This window comes from Hemitrygon akajei, chromosome 21 (assembly GCF_048418815.1).
Source record: "Hemitrygon akajei chromosome 21, sHemAka1.3, whole genome shotgun sequence".
Lineage (NCBI taxonomy): Eukaryota > Metazoa > Chordata > Chondrichthyes > Myliobatiformes > Dasyatidae > Hemitrygon > Hemitrygon akajei.
The window spans coordinates 32,102,450-32,128,785 of record NC_133144.1 but is presented as its reverse complement, the minus strand read 5'-3'; the positions used below and the strand labels follow the sequence as shown (position 1 = coordinate 32,128,785).

Genomic DNA, 26,336 nt, shown 5'->3' with positions numbered 1-26,336 from the left:
GTGCGAGGCTTCACAAAGTTGTTCAGCACAGAATCACGTCCTTCAGCCCATCACAACCACGTTGACCTTTTTTTGACCTATCTACACTAATCCCATTTGCCTGCATTATGTCTGTCTACACCTTGACTATTTGTTTAAATTCTTAAACATAGTGATTATATCTGGTCCCACCACCTCCTTTGGCAGTGAGTTCCATCTTCTGCATACAAATAAGTATCCTTCAGATCCCCTTTAAGGAAGGCCCCACAGCTCTCATCTCTGTAACTAACCCAATACCCTCAGTGCTGGGGAGGTGGTGTCAGGATTTGCAAATGTCCCAGGACGGTTCACAGGACCTACTGTTAGTTCTGTGAATACCAGAAGAATACTGATGACATGCAACACTGGACTAAAGACAGCAGGTGGAATTCAGAGCAATTCTAGTCTGAGAGGGTATGTTTTTGATGCAAGTGACAATTACATTTGAATGGCAGCGGGCTTCAGTTCCACCGCATAGCCTGTGTCAGTGATACTGGAGGAAAAGATCATGGAATCTGAGAAGAGTATCATTTGGAAATGTGTCAGTGACTAGGGGATACACTGTGATAGGATGCTGAGGAGTGGAGAAACAAGAGGTGTGTGTCTATCAAAACCTGAAATTGACAGGGCAGGAAAATGAGGTGGTTAATTATCATACAAGAGCATAGCAACAACTAAGTTCAAGTTCATGTTTAACTGTCTTTCAACCATAGACATGTATACAGCTGGCAAAGCCCCATTCTTCCAGAACCAAGATGCAAAACACAGTACACACAGTTGCACACAGCACATAGAGTTACGATAACACACAGTCGGAAAATAATATTAGCACAAGTCCCTGAGAGGCATGGTCTGAAGATTGATAGTGTATGGGAGCTACGTTCCTACAAGAACAAGCACAAGTTCCTTGTCTCGAGCTGGGCCAGCCATGGATGAAGGCAATCCAGCTTGTCTTGCGCTGGGTCAGCCGCAGATGAAGCAAGTGCGCACTGGATAGCAGTATCGACGGGATAGCCAGCCTGCGGGGGCCAGCAGCGATTCCAGTGCACCCGCTGTGTCTCTGTTCTCTCCACATTGTCTCTGGTGCCTTCTCCCTTGGGTGGCTGTGACAGACAATGCCACGGCATGAAGGCCTGGTCTGTGCAACAACAAAGGCAACGCAGCTCCCCTGCCATCGGTCTCGCCGATGAACCGCGCTTACAATATTTCGTGTTACTGATATCCAACAGAGTCTTGCAATCACAGGAAAAATGTTTAAGACAAACACTTGCACCATTTGTTGGACCCAAAGAGGCCACTGCGACCAAGCACGCCACCATCTTACTGGAACCATGAAGAAGATTAGTTAGGCCGCAGGTGGAGTACTATATACAATTAGTCACCACATCTCAGGAATGATGTGATGATGCTGGAGAAGGTGCAGAGGAAGTTTGAGGATGTTGTCAGGACTTATTTAGTGTGGAGAGAATAGTGATCTGTTTTCTTTGGAGTGGAGGAGATTGAAGAGAGAATTGCTGTACCCGACCACTCTGTGGTGTGATTCACACTACCTGCCGTTGTACTTGGAAAATGTAGTGCGTTACAGGTTTCTGTAGAGCAACAGAGTTTTAATTTCTGTGGCGTAATTCACGACCTCAGGATGTTCCAGTGTACTCTCAGCCATTCGAAGAGTGGAGAAAAGGCCAGGAGCCTATGGTCTAGCAGTTGTTTGATTACTTCCTGTGATAAGTTAACAACAGGCCGAGACCGTTCCGCACTGTTCTCCAGAGTGCTCCACAGACTTGAGTTGGATCTGGGGTTGAATCTGAGGAGCTTCTCATGGGGTTATAACTCCAAAAGGGACCTGAGACCAGGAGAGTTATGACAATGGAAATATTGAAAGTGATGGTTAAAGTCGAGGCATTGCTTAGGAGCTGAAATTGGTCAGTAAAGTGATTGGCAGCATAGAGAACAATGGGCAGTCCATGCAGTGTAGGTCTCCCCGACTACCGACCCCTCACAGTGTAGGTCTCCCCGACTACCAACCCCTCACAGTGCAGGTTTCCCCGAATCTCAGAATCAGGCTCAATAGGTCTGAAATTTGTGGGGTTTTTTTGCAGCAATACAGTGCTGCAAACATGTCGCTTGTTTTCGGTAGATGTATCCTGTGCATGTGCAGTAGGAGGAGATTCGCCAAAATCTCCGTTTCAACGTGGACAGAGATATTTTCAAAAACGCATAGTGTGGATGCCTATCGTTTTTATGCGAAACCGGCGTTTTCAAAATTATCCGGTCTCGTAGCTGTGGCTAAGGTGTTAGCCTCGCATTTTCTCATATCAGGAACTGAAAGAAGTTGCAGCCAGTGAATTGGTGCCAACCCCATTCGCTAATTGACTTGTCTCCTGTACTTTCCCACACACTCGAGTTCCTCCGATAAGTTCACACATACTGAGGGCAAGTTACCTTTTGACCCACCTCAACATGCTTGTGATGTGAGTGAAAACCCAATGTTTCACAGGGAGAGCGTGCAAACTCCACACAGTCAGGAACAAGAGAAAATCTGCAGATGCTGGAAATCCGAGCAACATGTACAAAATGCTGGAAGAACTCAGCAGGCCAGGCAGCATCAATGAAAAAAAAAGTACAGTTGACGGTTCTGGCCGAAACCCAAGCTGAGTCCTGCCGAAGGGTTTTGGCCCAAAACGTCGGCTGCACTTTTTTCCCACAGATGCTGCCTGGCCTGCTGAGTCCCTCCAGCATTTTATGTGTGTTGCTCCACACGGTCAGGACCCAAGGTCGGGATTGTGAGTCAGGGGCTCTATCCGCTGTGGTCACAGCCTGACTCAGCCCAGGGCACAGAACGCTCAGTCTGGAATTAAGGAGAATCTCAACTGGCTCCACTGGAGAAGGTTGTAATAAGGACTCTTTTCAGAAGAGGTCAGTGTGCCTGTTTCTGTGAAGGAGCATCCTCAAGTTTTTATTTATTGAGATACAGAGAGAGTAGGCCCTTACTCTGGGCAGGTTACAACGACCAATTAACCTACCAACTGGTACCTCTTTGGACTGTGGGAGGAAACGAAAGCACCCAGAGGGAACCCACGCAGTCACGGGGAGAACGTACAAACTTCTTATAGGCAGTGGCGGGAATTGAACCTGGGTCTCTGGTACTGTAAAGCATTGTGCTGACCACTGCACTATTGCACCTCACCCTTTGTTTTGCATTGGTATGTATTGTCACGTGTACCAAGGTACAGTGAAAAGTTTGTTTTGGATACTGTTTATACTGTCGGATCTCAATGTTTTTGTAATACAGAAGTTTGGAAGTCAAGAATGAGTCATAAAACATGTTTATTGGGAACTGAGGACAAGGGAAAGAAAAGTAGACAACAAAGGACTTATGGTCGTCTTGTACAAAAACCAAGTTCCAACTTAAACGATAACATTCCAGTGATAACAATTCACCTATAAAATAGCCAAATCCAAGTGGTGTGACCCCTACTGCAGAGAGAAAAAAACTAGGAAAATTCTAGAAAAACACAGTAATATCCATACCACAATTACTAGAAAATTCACTGAGCAATTATATGTGTATAGGTGATTATTTAAAAATACGAGCAACCATAGGAAAGTTAAGCTACAAGAGAAGTAACAATTCTACACAATTGGATAAAAAATTGGCTTAAAGGAAGAAAGCAGAGGGTAGTTGTGGAAGGAAAGTATTCTGCCTGGAGGTCGGTGACTAGTGGAGTGCCGCAGGGATCTGTCCTGGGACCCCTGCTATTTGTGATTTTTATAAATGACCTGGATGTAGAGGCGGAAGGATGGGTGAGTAAGTTTGCGGATGACACGGAGATTGGAGGAGTTGTGGATGGAACTGTAGGTTGTCGAAGGTTACAAGAGGATATAGACAGGCTGCAAAGTTGGGCAGAAAAATGGCAGATGGAGTTCAATCCGGACAAGTGTGAGGTGATGCACTTTGGAAGGACAAACCAGAAGACTGAGTACAGGATTAATTGTCAGTTACTTAAGAGTGTGGATGAACAAAGGGACCTTGGGGTTCAAATCCATACATCCCTCAAGGTCGCTGCACAGGTTGATAGGGTAGTTAAGAAGGCCTATGGGATGCTAGGCTTCATTAACAGGGGGATTGAGTTCAAGAGTAGAGAGGTCATGTTGCAACTCTACAAATGGGTGAGACAGCAGTTAGAGTATTGTGTTCAATTCTGGTCACCTCATTATAGGAAGGATGTAGAAGCTATGGAGAGGGTGCAGAGGAGATTTACCAGGATGTTGCCTGGTTTGGAGAACAAGTCATATGAAACAAGGTTAGCAGAGCTGGGACTTTTCTCTTTGCAGCGTAGAAGAATAAGAGGGGACTTGATAGAGGTCTACAAGATTATGAGAGGCATAGATAGGGTGGATAGTCACCAGGATCCACCCTGGGTGGATGTTTCCCAGGGCACCAATACAACGAAATCCAGGTGTTCTTGTACATCAGTCAATGAAAGCAAGCATGCAGGTACAGCAGGCAGTGAAGAAAGCTAATGGCATGCTGGCTTTTATAACAAGAGGAATTGAGTATAGGAGTAAAGAGATCCTTCTGCAGCTGTACAGGGCCCTGGTGAGACCCCACCTGGAGTATTGTGTGCAGTTTTGGTCTCCAAATTTGAGGAAGGACATTCTTGCTATTGAGGGAGTGCAGCGTAGGTTCACAAGGTTAATTCCCGGAATGGCGGGACTGTCATATGTTGAAAGATTGGAGCGACTGGGCTTGTATACACTGGAATTTAGAAGGATGAGAGGGGCTCTGATTGAAACATATAAGATTATTAAGGGATTGGACATACTGGAGGCAGGAAGCATGTTCCTGCTGATGGGTGAGTCCAGAACTAGAGGCTACAGTTTAAGAATAAGGGGTAGGCCATTTGGAACAGAGATGCGGAAAAACTTTTTCACCCAGAGAGTGGTGGATATGTGGAATGCTCTGCCCCAGAAGGCAGTGGAGGCTAAGTCTCTGGATGCATTCAAGAGAGAGTTAGATAGAGCTCTTATAGATAGCGGGGTCAAGGGATATAGGGAGAGGGCAGGAACGGGGTACTGATTGTGTATGATCAGCCATGATCACAGTGAATGGCGGTGCTGGCTAGAAGGGCCGAATGGCCTACTCCTGCACCTACTGTCTTTTGTCTATTGTCAAACTCCAGAGGGCATATGTACAAAATTAAGGGAGGGAAGTTTAGGGGAGACATCAGGGGTAAGTTTTTTACACAGAGGGTTGTGAGTGCCTGGAATGACTTGCCAGGGATGGTGATGGAGGCTAAAACATTAGGAGTATTTAAGAGCCTCTTGGACATGCACATGGATGAAAGAAAAATAGAGGGTTATGGGGTGGTGTGGGTTTAGTACTTTTTTTAGGATTATATGGGTTGGCACAACGTGGAGGGCTGAATGTTCTATGGTTCTGTGGTACACCATAATCCAATCATTATTACACAGTGCACTGAGCTAGATTAGGTAAAACAGTAACAATGCAGAATAAAATGTAAATGCTACCAAAAAAAACCAGTGCAGGTAAATGATAAAGTATAAGATCATAGTGAGACAGGTTTGAGGCCAAGGAAACTTCTTATTGTAAACGAGGTCTGATCAAGAGTTTGATAACAGTGGTATAAAAGCTCTCCTTGAGCCTGGCGGTACTTTCATATCGTTTGCCCAGTTAGAGTGCAAAAAGAGCGGATGTCCAAGGTGGGTGGGTCATTGATTACGTTGGAGGCTTTACTGAGGCAGAAAGATGTATGGACAAAGTCCGTAGAGGGAAGGTTGGCTCCTGTGATGTGCTGAGCTGTGCCCACAACTCTATTTAGTTTGTGGTCATGTCCAGAACAGTTGCCATATCAAGCCGTTATGCACCCATGAATGCTTTCTATGGTGCATTAATAAAAATTGGAGTCGATGGAGACGTGCCGATTTTCTATAGTCCCCTGAGGAAATAGAGGCTTTGGTGAGCTTCCTTGGTCATGACATCAACATGGTTGGACCAGGACAGGTAATTAGTGATGTTCACATCTAGAATCTTGAAGCACTCAACTTCAACATCATGTAGATAGGAATGAGTCCACTTTCTGAAGACAAAGGACAGCTTAACTTTTTGACATTGATATGACTTTGGTTTTTTGATGCTGAGAAAAAGATTGTTGCCATGACACTGTGGGGTGCCACAGTAGCAAAGCAGTTAGTGCAATGCTGTTACAGCTTGGGGTATCCCGGGGTTTGGAGTACAATCCTGGCATCGTTTGTAAGAAGTTTGAAACCACACACAAGTTTGGGTTTCCACTAGGTGCTCTGGTTTCCTCCCATAGTCCAAAGACATACTGGTTAGTAGGTTAATTGGTCATTGTAAATTGTCCTGTGATTGGCTAGTGTTAAACAGATGAGTTGCTGGGCAGTGCGGCCCTGTTCAGTGCTGTATCTTTAAATAAATAAATGAATAAAAATAAATATGTCACTCTGTCTCCTTCCTGTAATCCCAAAAATCCTAACTAACCTTCTCGTGCTTCTGATTTGATGTTCCTGTGTGACTATTGGAGAGCAGGGTGATTAATTCTGCTTATCCTGATCCTTCCTCAGCCAGTATTGCAGTAATTCAGTGACTAATTATTAATCTGTGCGGTTTGTTAGTAACTTAGGTCCCACATTTTTGATGATCTCTTCTTTCACTGAGATATCATTTCCTGTCTGTGGAGAGCCTGGAGCTGTTTTTTTCCCCTTAAGGAAGGGTGTGCTCTGCAATTCAAGAGGTTGTTGTTATACTAGCTGTGGCACCGATTTCTCAAAAGATGTGAAAGACTCCTTGAACAAAGCAACTCTATAAATGTCTCCCACTGCCATCTGGAGAGTTGAGCCTGTTTACAGGAGTGGCTTTTTGTTTGTGGCTATTCTGATCCCATCAGCTGAGCTGGGTGTCAGTGTCCTCCCATTCAGTAGATGCAGTCCTTGTCTTGGAAGCTTATTCACTTCAGTCTGCTAAGACTATTAAACACTAATGGCATAAACAACGAACAGACAAAGGCCACTGCTGGATCCTTTGTTGCCCTGACTGAAAGGGCTGCGGGCTGGTTAACAGTCTGTTCTGTGCCCTATGTCTTAGTGCTGCTACCATTGACGAGTGTAACTGCACGTCTCTCACACATCTTCCAGCCTTTCATCGGGTTGCTGCTTCCAGAGGGCACCTCAGCCACCTGAAGCTGACATTCCAGTTGCAGTCCTTTGAAACAGCAGGGGAATGAGAATCGAGTTTCTTATCACTCTTGTATGTTGCAGCACACAATACACTGCAAACACAAGAAGTTACTATAAACTACACAATAACTGGTGCAAAAAAGTATGAATGAGGTATTAAATCAGGAACATGATAGATTACAAGAGATCCACAACCAGGAGGAAATCTGCAGATGCTGGGAGTCCAAAGCAACACACACAAAATGCTGGTGGAACACAGCAGGCCAGGCAGCATCTCTGGAAAAGGCTGACACCCTTCAACAGATTAGAAGAGACTTTTTAAACTGCAAGACCTAGGCCTCCATACCACCTTATGCAACTGGATCCTCGATTTCCTCACTTGCAGACCCCAGTCAGTACACAATCACCATCAGCACAGCTGTACCACAAGGCTGTGTGCTTTGCCTCCCGCTCTACCCACTGTATAGTCAGTATTGCCTTTTTTGACAATGAAAAAGACTTGTGTCAAAGTGAAAACAGATCTCTACAAAGTGATGTAAATTAATTCAAACATAAAACATAAAATAATTGATTGCATAAGTATACACTCCCTTTAATATGACATGTCAAATCATCACTGGTGTAGCCAGTTGGTTTTAGAAGTCATGTAATTTGTTAAAGGGAGATCACCTCTGTGCAGTCAAGGTGTTTCAGTCGATTGTAGTAAAAAAAAACACCTGTATCTGGATGGTCCAACAGCTGGTGAGTCAGTATCCTGGCAAAAACTACACCATAAAGAAAAAAGAACATTCTGAGAAAAGGTTATTGAGAAGCACGAGTCAGGAGGTGGATACAAGAAAATTTCCAAGGCACTGAAAATCCCTCAGGGTACTGTACAATTAAGTCAATCATCAAGAAATGGAAAGAATATGGCACAGCTGTAACTCTGCTTAGAGTAGGCCATCCTCAAAAACTGAGTGACCGTGCAAAAAGGGGACTAATAAGGGAGGTCACCAAGAGATCTATGACAACTCTGGAGGAGCTGCAGGCTTCTGAGGTTGAGATGGGAGAGACTGCGCATACAACAACTGTTGCCCAGGTGCTTCATCGGTCACAGCTTTATGGGAGAGTGGCAAAGAGAAAGCCACTGTTGAAAAAAACTCACATGAAATCTCAGCTAGAGTTTACCAGAAACATGTGGGAGACTCTGATGTCAGTTGGATGAAGGTTCTATGGTCTGTTGAAACTATAATTGAGATTTTGGGCTATCAGACCAAATGCTATGTTTGGCGTAAGCCAAACAGCGCACATCATCAAAAACACACCACCCAGACCGTGAAGCATGGTGGTGGCTGCGTCATGCTGTGTGGATGCTGCTCTGCAGCAGGCCCTGGAAGGCTTGAGAAGGTAGAGGGTAAAATGATTGCAAGAAAATACAGGGAAATTCTGGAGGAAAACCTGATGCAATCTGTAAGAGAAATGTGAATTAGGGGAAAATTTGTTTTCCAGTAAGACAATTACCTCAAGCATAAAGCCAAAGCTACACAGGAATGGCTTAAAAACAACTAAGTTAATGTCCTGAAGTGGCCAAGTCAGAGTCCAGACCTCAATCCAATAGAGAATTTGTGGCTGGACTTGAAAAGGGCTGTTCACTCATGTTCCCCTTGCAATCTGGCAGAGCTTGAGCAGTTTTGTAAAGAAGAAAGGGGAAAAATTGCAGTGTCCAGATGTGCCAAACTGATAGAGACCTATCCACACAGACTCAAGGCTGTAATTGCCACCAAAGGTGCATCTACTAAATACTGACTTGAAGTGGGGGAGTAAATGTGCAATCAATTATTTTGTGTTTAATAATTGTTATAAATTTAGACCAATTTATAGAAATTTGTTTTCACTTTGACACAAAAGAGTCTTTTCTGTTGATCAGTGTCAAAAACGTCTAATTAAATCTACTGTGATTCAATGTTGTAAAACAAAAAAACTTGAAAGCTTCCAAGACGGGTGAATACTTTTTATAGGCACTGTAATTGCAAACAGATGAGCAGACCCTACAATTATCAACAGAATAAAGAGAGCAAGAAAGACCATTTAAGGGATTTTGTGTAGGGACAGTTAGGATAGTACACCTGAGTGATTTTTGTTGAGAATCTGGATAGCTACAAGAAAGAAGCTTCGGAGATGACATGTCGTCCTGGTGGTGATGGATGTAGCGTCTCCCTGATGGCGGTTTGGTGAATAGGTGACTGCTAGGGTGGATGGAGGAATGCAGTAATATTTTTCATCTCTTTTCTTCGCTCTGGAGATGAATAGGTCTTTTAACGTTGGAGCTGAGAGCAGCCCACTTGCTGCGACCACTGATGACTGTGACCAGTGTACTTAGAACTGTGAGGCAAAGTACAGCTTCAATGCCATATTTAAGTTTGCTGACAACGGCACTGTTGGCTCAATCAAAGGTGGTGATGAATCCCTGCAGCATCTGGTGACTCTGTGATCTCTGTCTCGGAGGACGGCGTCAGAAAATCTTTCAAGAGCTTGAACACTTGCAAAGCATTAGGCTCTGATGGTGGACCTGTACCAGCCAACTTCTGGGAGTGTCGAAGGACATTTTCAATTTCTCACTGTTGTAATTGAAGGTTCCCACTTGCTTCAAAAGGGTGACAGTCATACTGAAGAAGAGCAGGGTGAGCTGCCTCAAGAACAATCATCCAGTGGCACTCACATCTACTGTGATGAAATGCTTTGAGATGTTGGTCATGGCTAGAATCTCTCCTGCCTGAGCAAGGACCTGGACCCACTGCAATTTGCCTATCGCCACAATGTGTCTACAGTGGCTCCAATCTCACTGGCTGCATTTGGCCTTGAATCACCTGGACAATAGCAATACATACCGTAGATTCCGGACTACAGAGCGCACCTGATTTTAAGCCGCTGGCTCTAATTTTAGAAATAAAATCATTTTTTTAATTGTAAAGGCCGCACCGGATTTTAGGCCGCACCGGATTTTCGGCCGCAGGTGTCCCACGTTGTAATATGAGATATTTACACAGAAAGATATTACACGTGAGGATTTTTTTAACTTTTAATTAAATCCATATGGTAACAAAAACAAATACATATTGCAAATGCTTTTTTTCGAACCGTGCCCGTACGCGGCTACTTTTAAATATACGTTGCGTATACTTCTTTACTGAACAACATTCCAATATCTCCTAACGACTGGTAAAAATATATATATATTGCGGCCTACCAGGAAAAGTTATTGATACCTTTAACTTAAAAGCAGAGTTCGCTCAGATCCAAAGCCGCTCGCGTAATGCGCTCCCCCCTCCTTCCCGTTTCATCGCAAACGGCATTTAAAAGCAGCGTTCGCTCAGATCCAAAGCCGCTCGCGTAATGCGCTCCCCCCTCCTTCCCGTTTCATCGCAAACCGGCATTTTCCCACAAGACACCGCGAAACCGGGTGTGACGTCATAGCATCCCACGATGTAGTACAGAAAACAAATATAGTTTAAACTAAATAGTCAGCACAATGCTTCGAGTGTTTTCCATGTTGATGAGGGTGAGTACAAATGACTGATTTACAATAATTTAATTGTGAAAGTGCGCTTGATTTATCGTACAATTACGAGGCAAAATGTTTACGAGGCGGCATGAAAAAAAACCATGCATTAGCCGCTTCGGATTATTGGCCGCAAAGTTCAAAGCTGTTCAAAATGTGGGAAAAAAGTAGCGGCTTAAAATCCGGAATCTACGGTACTTAAGGCTACTGTTTATTGAATACAGCTCAACATTCAACACACAATACCCTAGGTTCTAATCAACAACCTGTAAACCTGGGCCTCTGAATCTCCCTCTGAACTGTATCTTTGACCTCCTCATTAGGAGACAACAGTCAGTGCAGATTGAGAATTATATCTTCGCTGACAGTCAACACTGGTGCACCTCAAGGATATGTTTTTAGCCCAAGCTCTACTTTCCCTGTCATCACGATTGCGTGGCTGTACAAACACAGTCTATAAATTTGCCGATGGTGCAGCTGTTGTTGGCAGAATTTCAGATAGCGGTGAGGAGACATACAGAAGTGAGATAGATCAGTCTGGTGTTGCAACAACAGACTTGCACTCAACATCAGTAACACCAAGGAATTGATTGTGGGTTTCAGGAACAGGAGGTCGAGGAAACACATACCAGTCCTCATCAATGGATCAACAGTGGAAAGTTTCAAGTTCCTGTAGGTCAACATTTCTGAACATCTATCCTGGACCCAATATATTGATGCAATTACAAAGAAGGCACAGCAGAGGCTATATTTCATTAGGAGTTTGACGAGAGTTGTTATGTCACCGAAGACTCTAGCATACTTCTACAGATTACAATGGAGAGCATTCTGACTGGTTTCATCACCATCTGATATGGAGGGGCCACTGCACAGGATCGGAAAAAGTTTGAAAACTGCCAGCTCCATCGCTAACCTTCTCAACATCAAGGAGACCTTCAAAGGTGACCCCTCAAAAGGGTGGTATCCATCGATCTCCAGAGGCACTGAAGATGTGTTGCCATTCCTGGATGTAGGTGATTGCTTACTTTTCCCCTCTGACCCCAAGCCCTGCATGTCTAACCTTTGTCATTTGGTCTTTGTCTTTCAGGTGGGACGACTGAACTGCTACGAAGGCCGCATCCCAACACCATGGCAACTGGAGGCAGCAGGGCACTGAGAAGGGGTAATGTGTTCCCAGACGTGTGGGTAGTTTTTGTTTCCCGTTGTATCTCCATCTCTTCAGTAAGGACATAGTACAATTAACCATGTTGAATTTACTAAGCGTCCAATTCATCCTTACATTGGATTCCTCAGTAACTGCTGTCAAAAGGAGCTGTGATGATTTTATGAAGTTTGAACCAGTTTTAAAGTAAACAAGCGTGTTGGATATCGTAGACTCATGGAACTGGCAGCACAGACAGCAGTTCTTTACGTTATATCCATGCCAATCAAAAAATCAGCCATCCAGGCAAACCAAGCCCAGTTCTCAGTCCGTAGTCTTCTAGCTTACAGCTCTTCCCCTTATCCAGGTATTTTTAAACGTAGGGAGAATTTCTGTCTCCACCACCTTCTCTGGAAGTGAGTCTCAAAACCCATCATCCCTTGGGTGGAAGATTATTTATTTAGCTCCTCTCTAATCTTTCTGTTTTTAACTTAAATGTATTCTGTCTGGAGGTTGTTCTATGCTCAGGAAAACATGTGCATCTTGTTCACCTTGTCTGGGTTGTGTGTACATTCATCAGCCTGTTTTGCTTGATCCTTCTCAAACACAAGGTTGAAGGAGAGGGTGGCAGATTGAACAGTGTAGAGAAAAGCCCCAAGATCTGAAAGAAAGTGGCTGGAAAGTGTGCAGCCAGTAGCGTTTTGACATCAAGCAAGAACCAATGCAGCATGTACGTGCATCAGGTAGGAGCGTCATGTAGTCAAAGGCTCTCCCCTGACAGCACACAAAACGTGGGACAGGCGGCCCATCATGTCTGTGCAGACCATGATGCCCAATCCAAACTGTGTCTTCATCCACCTGTACGTGCTTGAAGCTTACTGATCTATGATCACTGTTCCCAAAAGGTTTCTCCATATATACTTCAATCCCTACAAGAAATGGTCCAATTTTGGCTGTATGTGGCCTTGAATTTTTATGTTAGAGGGAAGTGTGTTGTGGCAAATACAGGTGATACAGGAATTTAGTCTTACAGATGTTCAAGCATATCAATATGACCTGACTAACAATCCATCAATTTCCCTTGAATTCCTAAACCTTCCTTCACTCAGTTGGATGAAAGAGAACAGTTGCTGCATTGTTGTGGCAACTGTTCCATCCTTGAAATCCTCAAATTGCTTTGCAGCCAACAGAGTTATTAAAATGTATTTGCTGCTTTAATATTTATACACAGTGATTTGTTGGTGATGTTGAGGATAAACATTGGTCAGGCTGTTAAGGTACTGTCGGTCTTCAACATAATGGTTATGTTACGGAACTGGCAGCAGGGTTCAGGAGCTTTGTTTCAGGGATGCTCATTAACCCCACTGCGTTAGGTAAAGAATTTAAAATCAAATGACATCCAATTTATAATGAGTCTTGTATATCCACCTAATAAAGAAGGGGATACCTCCAAGAAAAGTCTGATGTTACTTCAGGTGGTTAAGGGATGATGCTGGAGGGGTCTGTGCCTGAGAGATTAGGGTGCTGGCACTGACACCTGAGATGTCTGAATGGGCAAAAAGCCAAGACACAACTCTCCTTCCCCAGACGCCAGTGTGGTCACTGAACATCAGACGATAACGCCACAGATGTAGACCACGGCAGAGAGCTTCACCCATTGCAGGTTTCCCATGTCCCTGAGCCCAGTAGTCTGCACTCAGCCCTGAACATATGGTTCTAGTTCTCTCAAAGCATTTGGAGAGAGTGGTGTAAACCCACCTCCCTTACCCTGGCTGTCCACAATCAAGAAGGGTAGATTTGAGAATCTCACTGAGGGCATCTTTGAATCTATCAGAGTCTGTGTTAATTGCTTAAAGAAAGCTGATGAATTGTTAACTTTTAATCTGTTCACTAAGCAGAAGTCCTGAGCTTTAGCAAGAGTCTAATGTTAAAGTTACCAGCCTGTAACTGAACTAAGGAGCATTAATTCAAAGAGGAATTAATCACACTATTTTACTGAAGAAGTTCAACTCAAATAATTAAAGTTGCAATTAAACAAATAAGGGCTCCATGATTCTACTTAATGAACTCAAACCCTTGTACTTAAAATTCTATTACTGGCATTGTGTTGCCTTTCAAAAGGAGGAAAGGAGCAGCCATCTTGAATGGCTGCAGTCGGTGTGGTGACAGTGCTCCCAGGGAGTTCCGTATGGCAGTGATTTATTTTCAGGTCAGAACTCTGTGTGATACAGAGAGGAACCTGCAAATTGTGGCCTGCCAGCCTTGTCCTCGGTAGGAGAGCCTCTGGTTTGGTAGAGCCTGGGTGAATATCTGTAAACGGCGCAAACTACAGCTAGTAGGTGAGGGATGACTGTCAATGGTGTGGAGCTGCTTAGAGTTGGATTTGGTATGGTCCAGGCAAGTGGAGATTCTTCCATCACATTTCTAATTTGTCCTGTGCTGTGGGATATTCAGTTGTCTAGCAACCTCCTCCCCATTCCTGAACTCAAACCTTGTGCCTTGCATCTGGGAAGTCCCAGTGGATGACCTCCTGAGATGCTTATTTAGCAGCTCATTCAGGATGCAGTGGAATCCCTTTCTCATGTCGTAGAACAAAAGAGATGCCATCAGATTGTCCAGCAGGACAATGACTCTTGGTCTGAGACCTGAAGCATTCTTGGCAACTCACCTCATAACACCTTACACTAGGGTAAACAGTGTGAGCACTCTGGCATATACAGTAGCTTACCCACCATGACGCTGGAAAATTCACATCTTATCACGTAAGCTGCAGTGAGTGGTCAGTACAAGAGCTTCATTACAAATACTACAGGACAGTTACATACAGTCAGTGCTCGGTGTGTCTAAGCGAGAGAGGGGGTAGTGCGAACGAGGCAAAATCATTGCTTAGCAGAAATGCTGCCTGCAGTGAAACCAGTGCTCCTGTCCTTGCAGGTAACCGGGCCAGAGTGAGACGGAAGAACCAGCGTCGGCAAGCAGCAGCTTCCCACAGAAGAGTTGGCCGAGCTGCAACGTCGAAGCCAGAGCGGATCTGGCCCGGGGGAGTCATTCCCTACGTTATAGGAGGCAATTTCACTGGTCAGTGTGAGTCTGAAAGATAAAAGTCTAACTTTTACTGTAGCATTCTTTCTGGATGTGGTAACAGCACATTTCAGTGTCAACATCAACTATGACCCTGGCAGCTGTAGGGTGGGTTGAAAGGACGGTATAGCCTGACTGTGCCCAATCCAAGCTTCACCTGCCCTGTCAGCGTTTGACGAGGTGTGGCAGCAGGTGAACTCAGTGTTTTACCTGTGCCCTATCTGTCCTCAGAGTGTCTGGTGGGGCTTTGCTGAGGGGGGTCTCAAACCCCTACGGTGCTACCCCAGGAAAATTTGAAAGGATAGTGTAGAAAGCTTTTCACTCTGTACCTGATATCTTGGTAGCAACTGTGTGTTCATCATTACAAAATGCTGTGATCAGTAACAGCAGTCGGTTCGAGGGAACAGAGGCCAGGCTGAGGTGGGGCCCAGTGGTTTGGCCGATTTGGAGCTCACTCCAGGGAGTGGTTTGAGTTTCGTAATGTGAGATCTGGAAAATGGGATTTACTGTTGAGTTTTCCTGATATTAATTACACACGTGAGGTCATTAAACAACTTCTAGAGCTGTGACAAGATCCCAAAGGCTCATGTCCGAGATCTACCCCTTTGAGAACCCTTCCCCATTTGTGTGCCTCTGTGGCAAGCCCTCCACCTACCTGTTCTGGTTTTTACAACTCCTGACCCAGGACCGGCTCCTGTCATTGCTGTTGCCGTGGAAGCAGAGTGATTGGCACTTTGCGAATCACATTGCTGATATAGGGCGTGCAGGAGTTTTGTGCATGAAGGGTGGAGATGCACATCTGGGCATGGTTCCTGCATTTCAACATCCTCCAGCTGGGAGGATTTCTCCAGCCACATGATGAGCCGTGCTAGACGAGTAGACATGAGCAGCTGAGGTAAAGTAGAGGCACAGGTGGGGAGTTTTTAAGGGGCATCTGAGTTGAAAGGTTGGACTTGGCACAGAGAATAGTTGTTAACTGGGACTTACTGCCAGAGGAGGTGTTGAAGTCAGATACAGTCACTGTTTAAGAGGCACTTGGGCAGACACTTGATGTAGGCTTGGAATCGAAGGATACAGACCGAATGTGGGCAAATTGGATTAGTGCGGAGAGGCAGGAAAGGACAGATGGACTGAATGGCACGTTCCCTTCTTGTCTGTGGCTTCAGTCTGTCCAGCTGTGCTCATGAGCAAGTAAAGGATTAAAACTGAGGAGTTTCTGTGTGTTGCATGGGTGAGTAGACTAACTTGGCACTTTTGTGTGCAATGGTTTAGGAATGCAGAGAGCCATATTTAAGCAAGCAATGAGGCACTGGGAGAAGTTCACGTGTGTCACATTTGTGGAGCGATCGACTGAGGACAGCTTCATCGTCTTTACTTACAGACCATGTGGGTAAGTGATTCAAGTGAAGGGGTTAGGAAACCCAGCACCCAGGAGGTCAGCAGGTGAACATTCAAGTCCATGGACTTCTTGGCTCTTGAGCTGTCAAAACTGTAGGAAGTCCTTGATTGTCTCAGCTCTGGGCCACATTGGGTGGGCTCAAGCTGTACTGCAGCTTGTGAGCCCATGTAGTGAGGAATGCTGTACTGTTGCTGGTGCCCAGTGTCCCACAACATCATCTACACTAGGAACTCGTGACCTGGACTGTGTTCTTCCCAAAGTATAAGGCCATAAGACATAGGTGCAGGACCAGGCCGTTCCGCCATTCCATCATGGCTGATTTTAATATCCCTCTGAACCCCACTCTCCTGCCTTCTCCCTGTAACCTGTGAAGCCCTGATTAGTCAAGAACTTATGAACCTCCACTTTAAATGCCTGATGACGTGGTGCAAGCGTGGAAGATGGTGCAGGAACCCGTGGTCAGGAGGGAGGGAGGTGGGGTTGGGACGGCGGGAAGGGGCAGTCGGAGGGTGTGAGATGCTGGGGTCCTGGGCCCAGGAGGGTGGGAGATTGGTTTAGGAGGACGGGGAGGGGACAGCTGGAAGGATGGGTAACAGTGCGGAATCTGTGGTCAGTAGGGTTGGGGTGTGGGGTCCCAGTGTCAGGAAGGTGCTGCACTGACTCGGGTAATGCCTGCTTCTCCTGATGGCCTGGGTGTTCGGGGCTGGGATCAGGTCCTGCTCTGGTTGAGGTCCCAGTGTGACTGGTCCCCAGGTGCTGCTCGTACGTGGGCCGCAGAGGGGGCGGACCCCAGGCCATCTCCATCGGCAAGAACTGTGACAAGTTTGGGATCGTGGTGCACGAGCTGGGCCACGTGATTGGGTTCTGGCACGAACACACCCGGCCCGACAGAGATGCCCATGTCAGCATCATCAGAGAAAACATACAGCCAGGTAAGTGAGCACCGCTGCCCAGCTCCTGGTCCAATCCACATCTGTAACTAGAGCATGTCAGCAGCCCAGGGAACACACACCTGAACACAGCCATGCCAAAATCTGCATTGGAGCCAGGGAACATATCAAGTCAAATCAAGTCGCTTTTATTGTCATTTCAACCATAACTGCTGGTACAGTGCACAGTAAAAACAAAACAACGTTCCTCTAGGACCATAGTGCTACATGAAACAACACAAAACTACACTAGACTACCTGAAACAACACAAAACTACACTAGACTACCTGAAACAACACAAAACTACAGTAGACTACCTGAAACAACACAAAACTACACTAGACTACCTGAAGCAACACAAAACTACACTAGACTACCTGAAACAACACAAAACTACAGTAGACTACCTGAAACAACACAAAACTACACTAGACTACCTGAAACAACACAAAACTACACTAGACTACCTGAAACAACACAAAACTACACTAGACTACCTGAAGCAACACAAAACTACACTAGACTACCTGAAGCAACACAAAACTACACTAGACTACCTGAAACAACACAAAACTACACTAGACTTCAGACCTACGCGAGACTACATAAAGTGCACAAAACAGTGCAAGACAGTACAATAATTAATAAAGAAGACAATGCATTCCTCTGGGGCCAAGGTGCAAAACACAGTACCACAATCAAACACAGCACATATAGTTCTGCCTACTTAGTTTAGAAAATGACTTGTTGGCTAAATTTCGTGGCATCTTTTTGCCCCTCACTGGCTGAGACTAATGTAACCCTGTTTCTAAGTGCTGTGAGATATGACCCTGGTCTAGCCAGGCATCACAACACAAGGATCCAGCCACACGTGCTGGAAGGTGTGGTTCATAAGAAAAGTTTCAGCCTCAATGTGACAAAGTGTGTGGTTACCCGTGATACCTCTCCCAGTTACACAGTAATGCTGATTGTCATTGTGTTTGTAGGGCAGGAATACAACTTCCTGAAGATGGAGCCCGCCGAAGTGAATTCCCTTGGGGAGACTTATGATTTTGATAGCATAATGCACTATGCTAGAAACACCTTCTCCAGGTTGGACTTTAAGGTTATGTGGATTTAGTTCTTCACACCTCCTGTAAATGTTGATAAATGGTTACAGAACGTTCACAATGACTCACCAGACCCGATTTAGATACAACTGACCCAGCCTATATAGGTCCCACCTCACCCAGAGCCCCACAGATCCAAACCTCTCTATCCCTCTTGCTCCTGTGCTCGCTCACTCTGACCGGGAGTAATCTGAACACCGCTTCCCTCGGGTCCCCTCATTCAGTCTCCTCCCCGGCTCTGTTTATCTGCCTGAGGTACTCATCCTCCCTTCCACTACCTCATGGGCACCAAGGTCGATCAGAGTCTCTGGTTGGCCACCCTCCTCCCTCAGTGTCCTGTAGCTGCTCAGTAAGGTCTTGACCTTGGCACCTGGGAGACGAGATATCATCCTGCAGTCACATCAGCTGCCACAGAAGCCCCTTTTACCCCCTCCTTCCTTCCACCCCATACAACTGGGTAACCGTCGTACTGTGGGCTTGGCCCTGACTGTACTGACCAGAGTTGAGGGGTGATGGCCACTCACTGTCCCAGCCCAGCAACATTCCCCATACCAGGCTGACCCTCCACTTTAATTATTATTTTCTGATTAATTTAACAGAAGGATTACTTTAATTAGATGTTTTTGGCTTTACGTCATAGACTGTAGGGCCTATTACTGTCTGTTCTATGTTAGTTGGACTGTTAAAAATGCCATTTAAAAAAAACCTCAATTTCACAGCTAGCTGTCCACATTTTACACACCGTTGAAATTGGATTTCCTGTTGCCGTTATTCACAAAGGCACAATCAGATCCCAGGGAATGCTGGGGATTTCCTGGGCGTTGCCAGCATTCTGTTATGCCATTGGATAGGTGGCAGTGAATCTGACCATACCCCAGCAGCACGAGCAAAGGTTTGCAGCTTTGACTTCTCTGCTGGGGTCTTCTCTGCCTGTCCTACCTCAAATCCTCTAGAGATCTTTCCGTCTCAAGGCAGCCATGAGCCGCTGCTGGTGTTGGTGAAGCCTCCATTATCAGGACTTAAGGTTTTAGATGGTGACGCTGATTAACCCGAACTCTGCTCAATTTCTGCTCCACCGTGTCTGAAATTGGCTCTATTTTAGAATGCAGGCGGTCTCTCCTTAATGGGGTATGAACAGGTGGGGGATGATTCAGTGGGTTGGGAGTCTTGCAACTGTACAAACTTTCTTAAAAGGGTTCTTTGGACATGAAAGGAGAAACTATCCAGCCTGTCCAGAGCTTGAGCCTTATCTAAGCGGTCTCTGTATCCCAGGGGAGACTTTTACTCCAGGTCTGAATACAAGAACAGCAAAGGCATTGTGCACTTGGAGTACATTAAGCAGAGCTTCACCATACTCACAGCAGAGCTTCAAGGTTAAGTGTTCGGGTCAGATTGTTTGTGATCCCTCAAGTGAAGAGAGGTGTGGGGTCACATTATTGCAGCTCATCAGTGCTTAAATGAATTGAACAGGAAAGTCGAGGAAAGCCCAGAACGAGAGCTGGATATTCAGGTGTAACGTGAAATCACATTTTTCTGCTGGTTATTTTGTGATGGCAATCTGGAACTTGCCCAGGAGGCTGATGTGTGCAGACTACTGAAAGAAAACCAACAGTGCTAGAATTGTATTACGCTAAAATTGTCAAAGAACATGAATATGAGATAAGGGGCTATCAGTTTAATGAATGCCAGGCAATTTGAAAGAGCGGAGGTGAAGCAGATTTAACTACACAAACTTCGATCTCTGGAGAGCGTGCAGAAAGATTTACCAGGAATTTGCCTGGATTAGAGTGAATATGGTAAAAAGAGAGGTTGTATAAACTAGGGTTGGTTTCTCTAAGGTGGTGGAGGCTGAGCAGAGACCTGATAGAAATATACAAATTTACGAGAGGCATTGGGTAGAGTAGACAGCCAGTATCTTTTTCCCAGGGTCTGATACTAGAGGGCATGCACTTAAGGTGGGAGGATGCAAGTGCAAAGATGTGTGGGGCAAATTTTTTTTACACAGTGCTGGTTGTCTGGAATGCATAGCCAGGAGTGGTACTGGAGGCACTGAAGAGGCTCTTGAATAGGCCCATGACTCTGCAGAGAATGGAGGGATATGGACAATGCACATGCAGAAGAGGTTAGATGTTATTGGCTTAATTAGTTATGTTTCTCTGCTGTCTAACTCTGACAATGGAAGAAGCTGAAACCTCTGAATATCTCTGAAAATATGATTTTGCTTATCAATCAGCTGATGTGTAAGTGGAAACCTGTCCGATATTCATTGAGTGAATCACCCTCAGCCCATCTCCTGGTTGAACCAATGACACCACACTTGCCCCTCCTGATACTTCCCTAATGACCAACAAAAGCTCAGCCTGATGTTTGCCATGCCCTCTTGGGCCAACTTTGCCATATTCACAACCCATTGCTCTCCATTCATTTCAAAGGGGTGTTTTTCTGGATACCATCCTTCCTCGGAGAGATGATCATGGCACAAGACCTACTATTGGGCAGAGATTAAAACTGAGCCAAGGAGACATCAGCCAAGCCAAGAAACTGTACCAGTGCCCAGGTAACTTTCCAGGAATCTGGCTTCTATTTTCAGAAAGGATAATGTTAGAAAGAATCTAAGAATAGATATCAGCATCCTGTAACATAGGGATGTTGTCCTCTGGAGGAGAGAGTGATTGGGCAACCGTTTCCAATCATTGATCTGTTTTAGACAAAGGAAATGAAAGAAGCAGTAGGGATTGGTACACTGGGTTTGCATCATTATAAATTGCACTGGAGCACAATTTTTTTTTTCACAAGTGTTGCTTCCTCAGAATTTTTTTTTTGGTTATGATAGACTGCTTGAAGCTGAACACAAATAGAATTTCAGACTACTTCAATCATGTAGGAATTTGGAGAATTAAGAAATTAACTTTTATTGAATATAATGCATTTAATTGCATAACGATGCTGACTTTGCAATTGTTCAAATGTTTTGTTGACAATTTTCTTTTGTACTCAGTGTCTGAGGCTTCTCACTTGTGTTCAACAATAATCAGCTGGCATTGATGGATTCCAGTTGCCCTGATACCGTTCCTCCATGACTGCAATGTCCTAGCGAAACCTTTCACTCTGCTTGTCACTGACAACACCAAGATTTGCAGGGAAGAAATCTAAATGGGAATGCAGGAAATTAATCTTCCTTGACGTTTTGCACTTCATGGTTTTGTATGCTTGAAGCATGTTGTCAACCAGCTGCATGTAGTTTGGTGCTCTGTAATTGCCAAGAAAATTCTCAACAACATCTTTGACTGCCTTCCATGTGATTTTCTCCAGTCCCACTAGAAGTTCCTAGAATTGCCTGTCATAAATGTTTGATTTGTAGACCAACAAAAATACCTTCCTTAATCAGTTATTCTGACTTGAATTATAAATTGAAATAACAAACTTAGACGATTTTAAAAGTAACAATGGTGTGTGTCAGGGAAATTTCATTGTGATTTTCATGATCAGCAGCTGCAAATCTATAAGATACATCCCAAAGTATTCAGGAAACAAAAACGTTGTCCAGTGTAAGCTGGGCATGCACAGGTCATGTATATAAACATCCACATATGAGAACTAGGAGATGCAGAAGGCCGCTCAAACTCTCAATCCTACTCTACCACTCAGTCAAATAATCTCAGTATATCCCTTGTCTCTGTAACTCTGCCTTCCTGACTACCCCAAGTAACCTTCCATCTCTGTGCTTATCTTCTCCTGCCTTAAAAATATAAGTTATTTCACGAGTTGATACACACCCTTCGCATTCATCCTGATTGAGGTCTTGTATGTTTCCAACATCCCCCCCTTACTCCTGTCTCCCTCACCAGCTACAAGCCTGGCCAGAACAGCAGCTCATCTGAAGACAAACTTCAAATTCTATGAGTCCAGTAAGCCCCTCTGAACTTGCTTCACAAGAACACAACGAAACAGCAGCACCTGATCCCTCAAGCAGGTGCCTTGAACCTACGATTGAGACTGTTCAGCTGTAGGCCTCAGCTCCTTTCTTGTGACAGTTCTCCATGACCATCGGTTGCCAGATCTGATTAATTTATCTCCTCTGTCACTGCTTCAGTGATCCAGCCTCTGCTGTGTTGGAACCTCTAGTTAAGGAAATGGTAGCAGGGTTGTTAGGGCTGGGCAGTGAAATGAAAATGATCTTCACAAAACTAGTGGAGTTTTTTGAGATTCTAACCAGTAGAGTAGAAAAGAGGTAACCAGTGGATGTGGTGTGTTTGGACTTAAGAAGCTGCTTTGTGATCTTATCTTCAGAAGTTGCCTTCTTTTATACAGAGCCTTATAAACACATATAAAGAATATAAACACATGAGATTAGGGGTGATAAACTTGCATGTGCTGAGAACTGGTTACTGGTAGATAATAGAGTGGAAGGAATCGTTGTCGTCGTGACTATCCCTCGAGGTCGAGGATGATGGTCTTCGTTCCGTTGATCTATCACAGAGCGAAGATGCCTGTGCATGTATTTATTTAACGTGTACTTGATGTTGCACTCCAAGAAGTACATGATACCTCACAGATCAACCAACTGATTCCAATGGCATGGAAATCACGACGATTGGAGCTGATTGATTTGTTGCTGCCTTCATTCGCCTTCACAGCAGTTGAGTTTGAAGTAACTTCGTTCGCCTGTTCCACCATTGAGGTCTTGGTTGGATCGTTCTTTGTCAGGGACCTCACCCTCGACCTTACCGCCATGGGTGACCCTACCAGGAGCATAGCTCCAGACGGCATCGCTCTCGGGATCTCAGGACCACACAAGCTTCTCCAGCATGACAAGGTGACAATCCACGGAGAAGAGTGGAAGGAATAACCAGCATGGATACAGCAGGTGTCCCTGAAGTAGGAGATACAGGGAATGGGTCTGGGGTTCCTGATGTCATGTTCCATATCAATAATGACGTGGATGGAGGGACTGTGTGTAGCAGCACAAAGCTGGCTGACAGTATAGGCGTGAGATAGGTGGAGGGGTACGTTGAGACAATTTTGGCTATGGATTAGCACTTGGCAAATGGACTGTTTTTAGACAAAAAGGTAGAAGACAGTGAGAGTCTTAAAGGTGTTCGTGCTTAGAGGGATCTGGGTGTCCTTGTGCACAAGCAACTGGAAGTTAATGTTGCAGGTACAAGAAGCAAATAGGATAGTCTATAGAGCAGTACAGCTGATGAACAGGCCTCTTGGCCCATGATATTGTGCTGAGCTAATTAAGCTGAGGTGTCCGTCGGTCAGGGTGGACCATTGCTGTTGTATCCTGGCTATCTGGATATGCAAACCTGGGCAGTATAATATGGAGAGCAAGCTGTTGTCCATACAGCAAGCTCTCCCTTACCACGCATCTGATGCACTCAAAGGAACTGCAGAGACCGACCGATACAGCTTGGCATCAGCAGCATCGCAGGAGTTGCCAGTCAACGCTGAACTCAGTGTAGGACTGAGTCCCGCTCTGGATTTATCCTTCAGGGTTTGCTACTGAAGCCTTCCCTATGAGTGGATCTATCTGCAAGGCAGCAGAGGTTTGAGATCAGAGTTTTCCTTCTCCTAGATGAGTTGCCAACCACGGCTGACGAGCCCCATCTGCCTGAAGTGACTGGTTTTAAGGCACCAGTAACCTACCTTTGTCCCTTCTCCTGTCAGTAGAAACTGTTCCACTGGGCTTAGTATCTAAGCCACACGTGAAGGCCAGGAGCTGGATTTAGTTGTCAGATGTTATTTGAGATGCACACCTTTGGGAGCATTTGATAGGTAGTGAAAGCTTATCCCCACTGCCATCCCCGGCTAAAACTACCTTAAAGAAGCACCTAATTAAACAAACAGTGTAGAATAAAGTGTTGCCCCTCAAGTTCCTATGAAATCTTCCCCTCTTCCCTTAAATCTAGTTCTTGTACTTGATTCCTCAGGCCTGGGAAACTAACTCTGGGAACCCTGAAGATCTCCCACAAAACGTTGATTCTGTGTATGGATTTGGTATAGAGCAAATCTTTTCAATCACACTGCTGCCAGAAAATGTTATTTTATTCAAGAAGGGCAGCAGGGATAAGCTAAGTTATACAGGCTTATGAGTCCCACATCAGTAGTAGGGAAATTACTAGATAAAGCACTGAGCAACAGGATTAATCTGTACTTGGAGGGAAAAGGATTAAACAAGATGGTCAGCACTGGTAGCATTTGTACTCCTGCTTGTCACCCACCCAGTTGTCTCTGCCTTCACCTCCCGTCCTCCCACCTGGCTTCTGCTTCCTTGTATCATCACCCTCCATTTTCTCCCAGCTCCACCCTTCCCCGTCCCATATCTGGCTTGATCGTCCAGATACTGTAGGATACTTTCCATAGTACATTGATAAAAATTGGTAAGGGCTGAAGGGGATTGATATGCCAAATTTCTTCTGCCTCCTGAGAACATAGAAGAGTTGGTGAGCTTCCTTGGCCCTGGCGTCATCGTGGTTGGACCAGGACAGGCTATTGGTGTTGTTCATTCCTACAAGCCTGAAGCTCTCAACCCCCTCAACCTGAGCACTGCTGATATCGACTGCACCATGTGCACTGAGCGCTTTCTGAAGTCAGTGACCAGCTTTTTTGTTTTGGTGTATTAAGGGAAAGGTTGTTGTCATGACATTATGTTAATAAATTCTTTGTCTCCTTCCTGTATCCAGCTCATTATTGTTTGAGATGTGTGGTCTGCAGACTTGTTGATGAGCTAGAGCAGAATCTGGCTATACAGTAAGGTGTGTACGGGGAGTAGAGTAGGGAGCTGAGGATGTGATCTTGTGTTTAGAATAATCATGGCAGAGGAGTTGCTGCCTACGCTTGCTGATTATGGTCTCACAAACACCAGAAAATCTGCAGATGCTGGAAATCCAAAGCAATGCACAGAAGAGGAAAGGAGTGCCTTGCACCTCCTTTGATAGAAATGTATCTCCACCTTGCCACTCTGACTTCCTGACCAACAGACCATTATCAGCAGGCCAGGCAGCATCAGTGGAAAAGAATAAACAGTCATGGGTCCTGATGAAGGGTCTCAGCCTGAAACGTTATCTGTTTATTCTTTTCCATAGATTCTGCCTGGCCTGCTGAGTTCCTCCAGCATTTTGTGTGTGTTGCTTGGATTTCCAGCATCTGCTACTTTCCCTTGTTTGTGTTAGGACATTATGGATCAAGTTGCAGAGGAAGGTGTTGACTTTCAGAGTCTGGAGTTTAGTGATGAGCTTGTTTGGAATTAAAGTATTGAAGGCAGACTGTAGTCAACATTAACAGCAGTCTGACACAGATGTATTTACCGTCCGGAGTGTAAGGTCAGAGGGATGGCATCTGCCATAGGCTGTTTCAGCAGTAGGTGAGTTGCAGTCAGTCAGGGCTCCCTGGAAGGCCGGAGGTAATGCATGCCATGAGCACCCTTTCGAAGCACTTCATGATGGTAGATGTTAGAGGCACTGGGCAGCCATCATTAAGGCAGATTATCTTGTTTTTCTTGCATACTAGGATGATAGTAGTCTTCTTAAAGCAGGTGAAGTAGGGGAGAGGTTAAAAATATGTGCAAATACCCCCACTGGCTGATTCACACAGGATTTAAGTACTGGACCAGGTGCATCATCTGGCCCAGATGCTCTTTGGTTTTCTCTCCAGACTGATCCTCAGCAGTGACTGTGGGTTCAGGTGCACTGGAGACTGTTGGGATGGGTGGTGACATACATTGTCGCGTGAACAAGTTTACTGGAGCGATGCAGCTGGTAGATATGAAGTAGTCTTTTATCTGACAAAAGGAGACACAGCAGGCATTATATTGAGTCCCCTTCAGAGGAAGAGGCCTGCTCAACCCAACATTACATGATATTTTATGCTAAAGATCAAAGGACGATTCTGTATTTACAA

General features: G+C 45.1%; 1 protein-coding gene across 2 annotated transcripts in view; it reads left to right on the top strand.

Moving 5' to 3' along the window:
- Positions 1 to 26,336, top strand: part of LOC140714193 (tolloid-like protein 2) — a 105,065-nt gene that overhangs the window by 39,492 nt on the left and 39,237 nt on the right. For both annotated transcript variants that reach the window (XM_073025102.1, XM_073025101.1), the window contains 6 exons: positions 11,862 to 11,936; positions 14,850 to 14,993; positions 16,269 to 16,386; positions 17,149 to 17,327; positions 18,312 to 18,417; positions 20,867 to 20,991. In XM_073025102.1, coding sequence (XP_072881203.1) covers positions 11,862 to 11,936; positions 14,850 to 14,993; positions 16,269 to 16,386; positions 17,149 to 17,327; positions 18,312 to 18,417; positions 20,867 to 20,991 — 747 coding nt within the window. The remainder of the gene's footprint in view (positions 1 to 11,861; positions 11,937 to 14,849; positions 14,994 to 16,268; positions 16,387 to 17,148; positions 17,328 to 18,311; positions 18,418 to 20,866; positions 20,992 to 26,336) is intronic.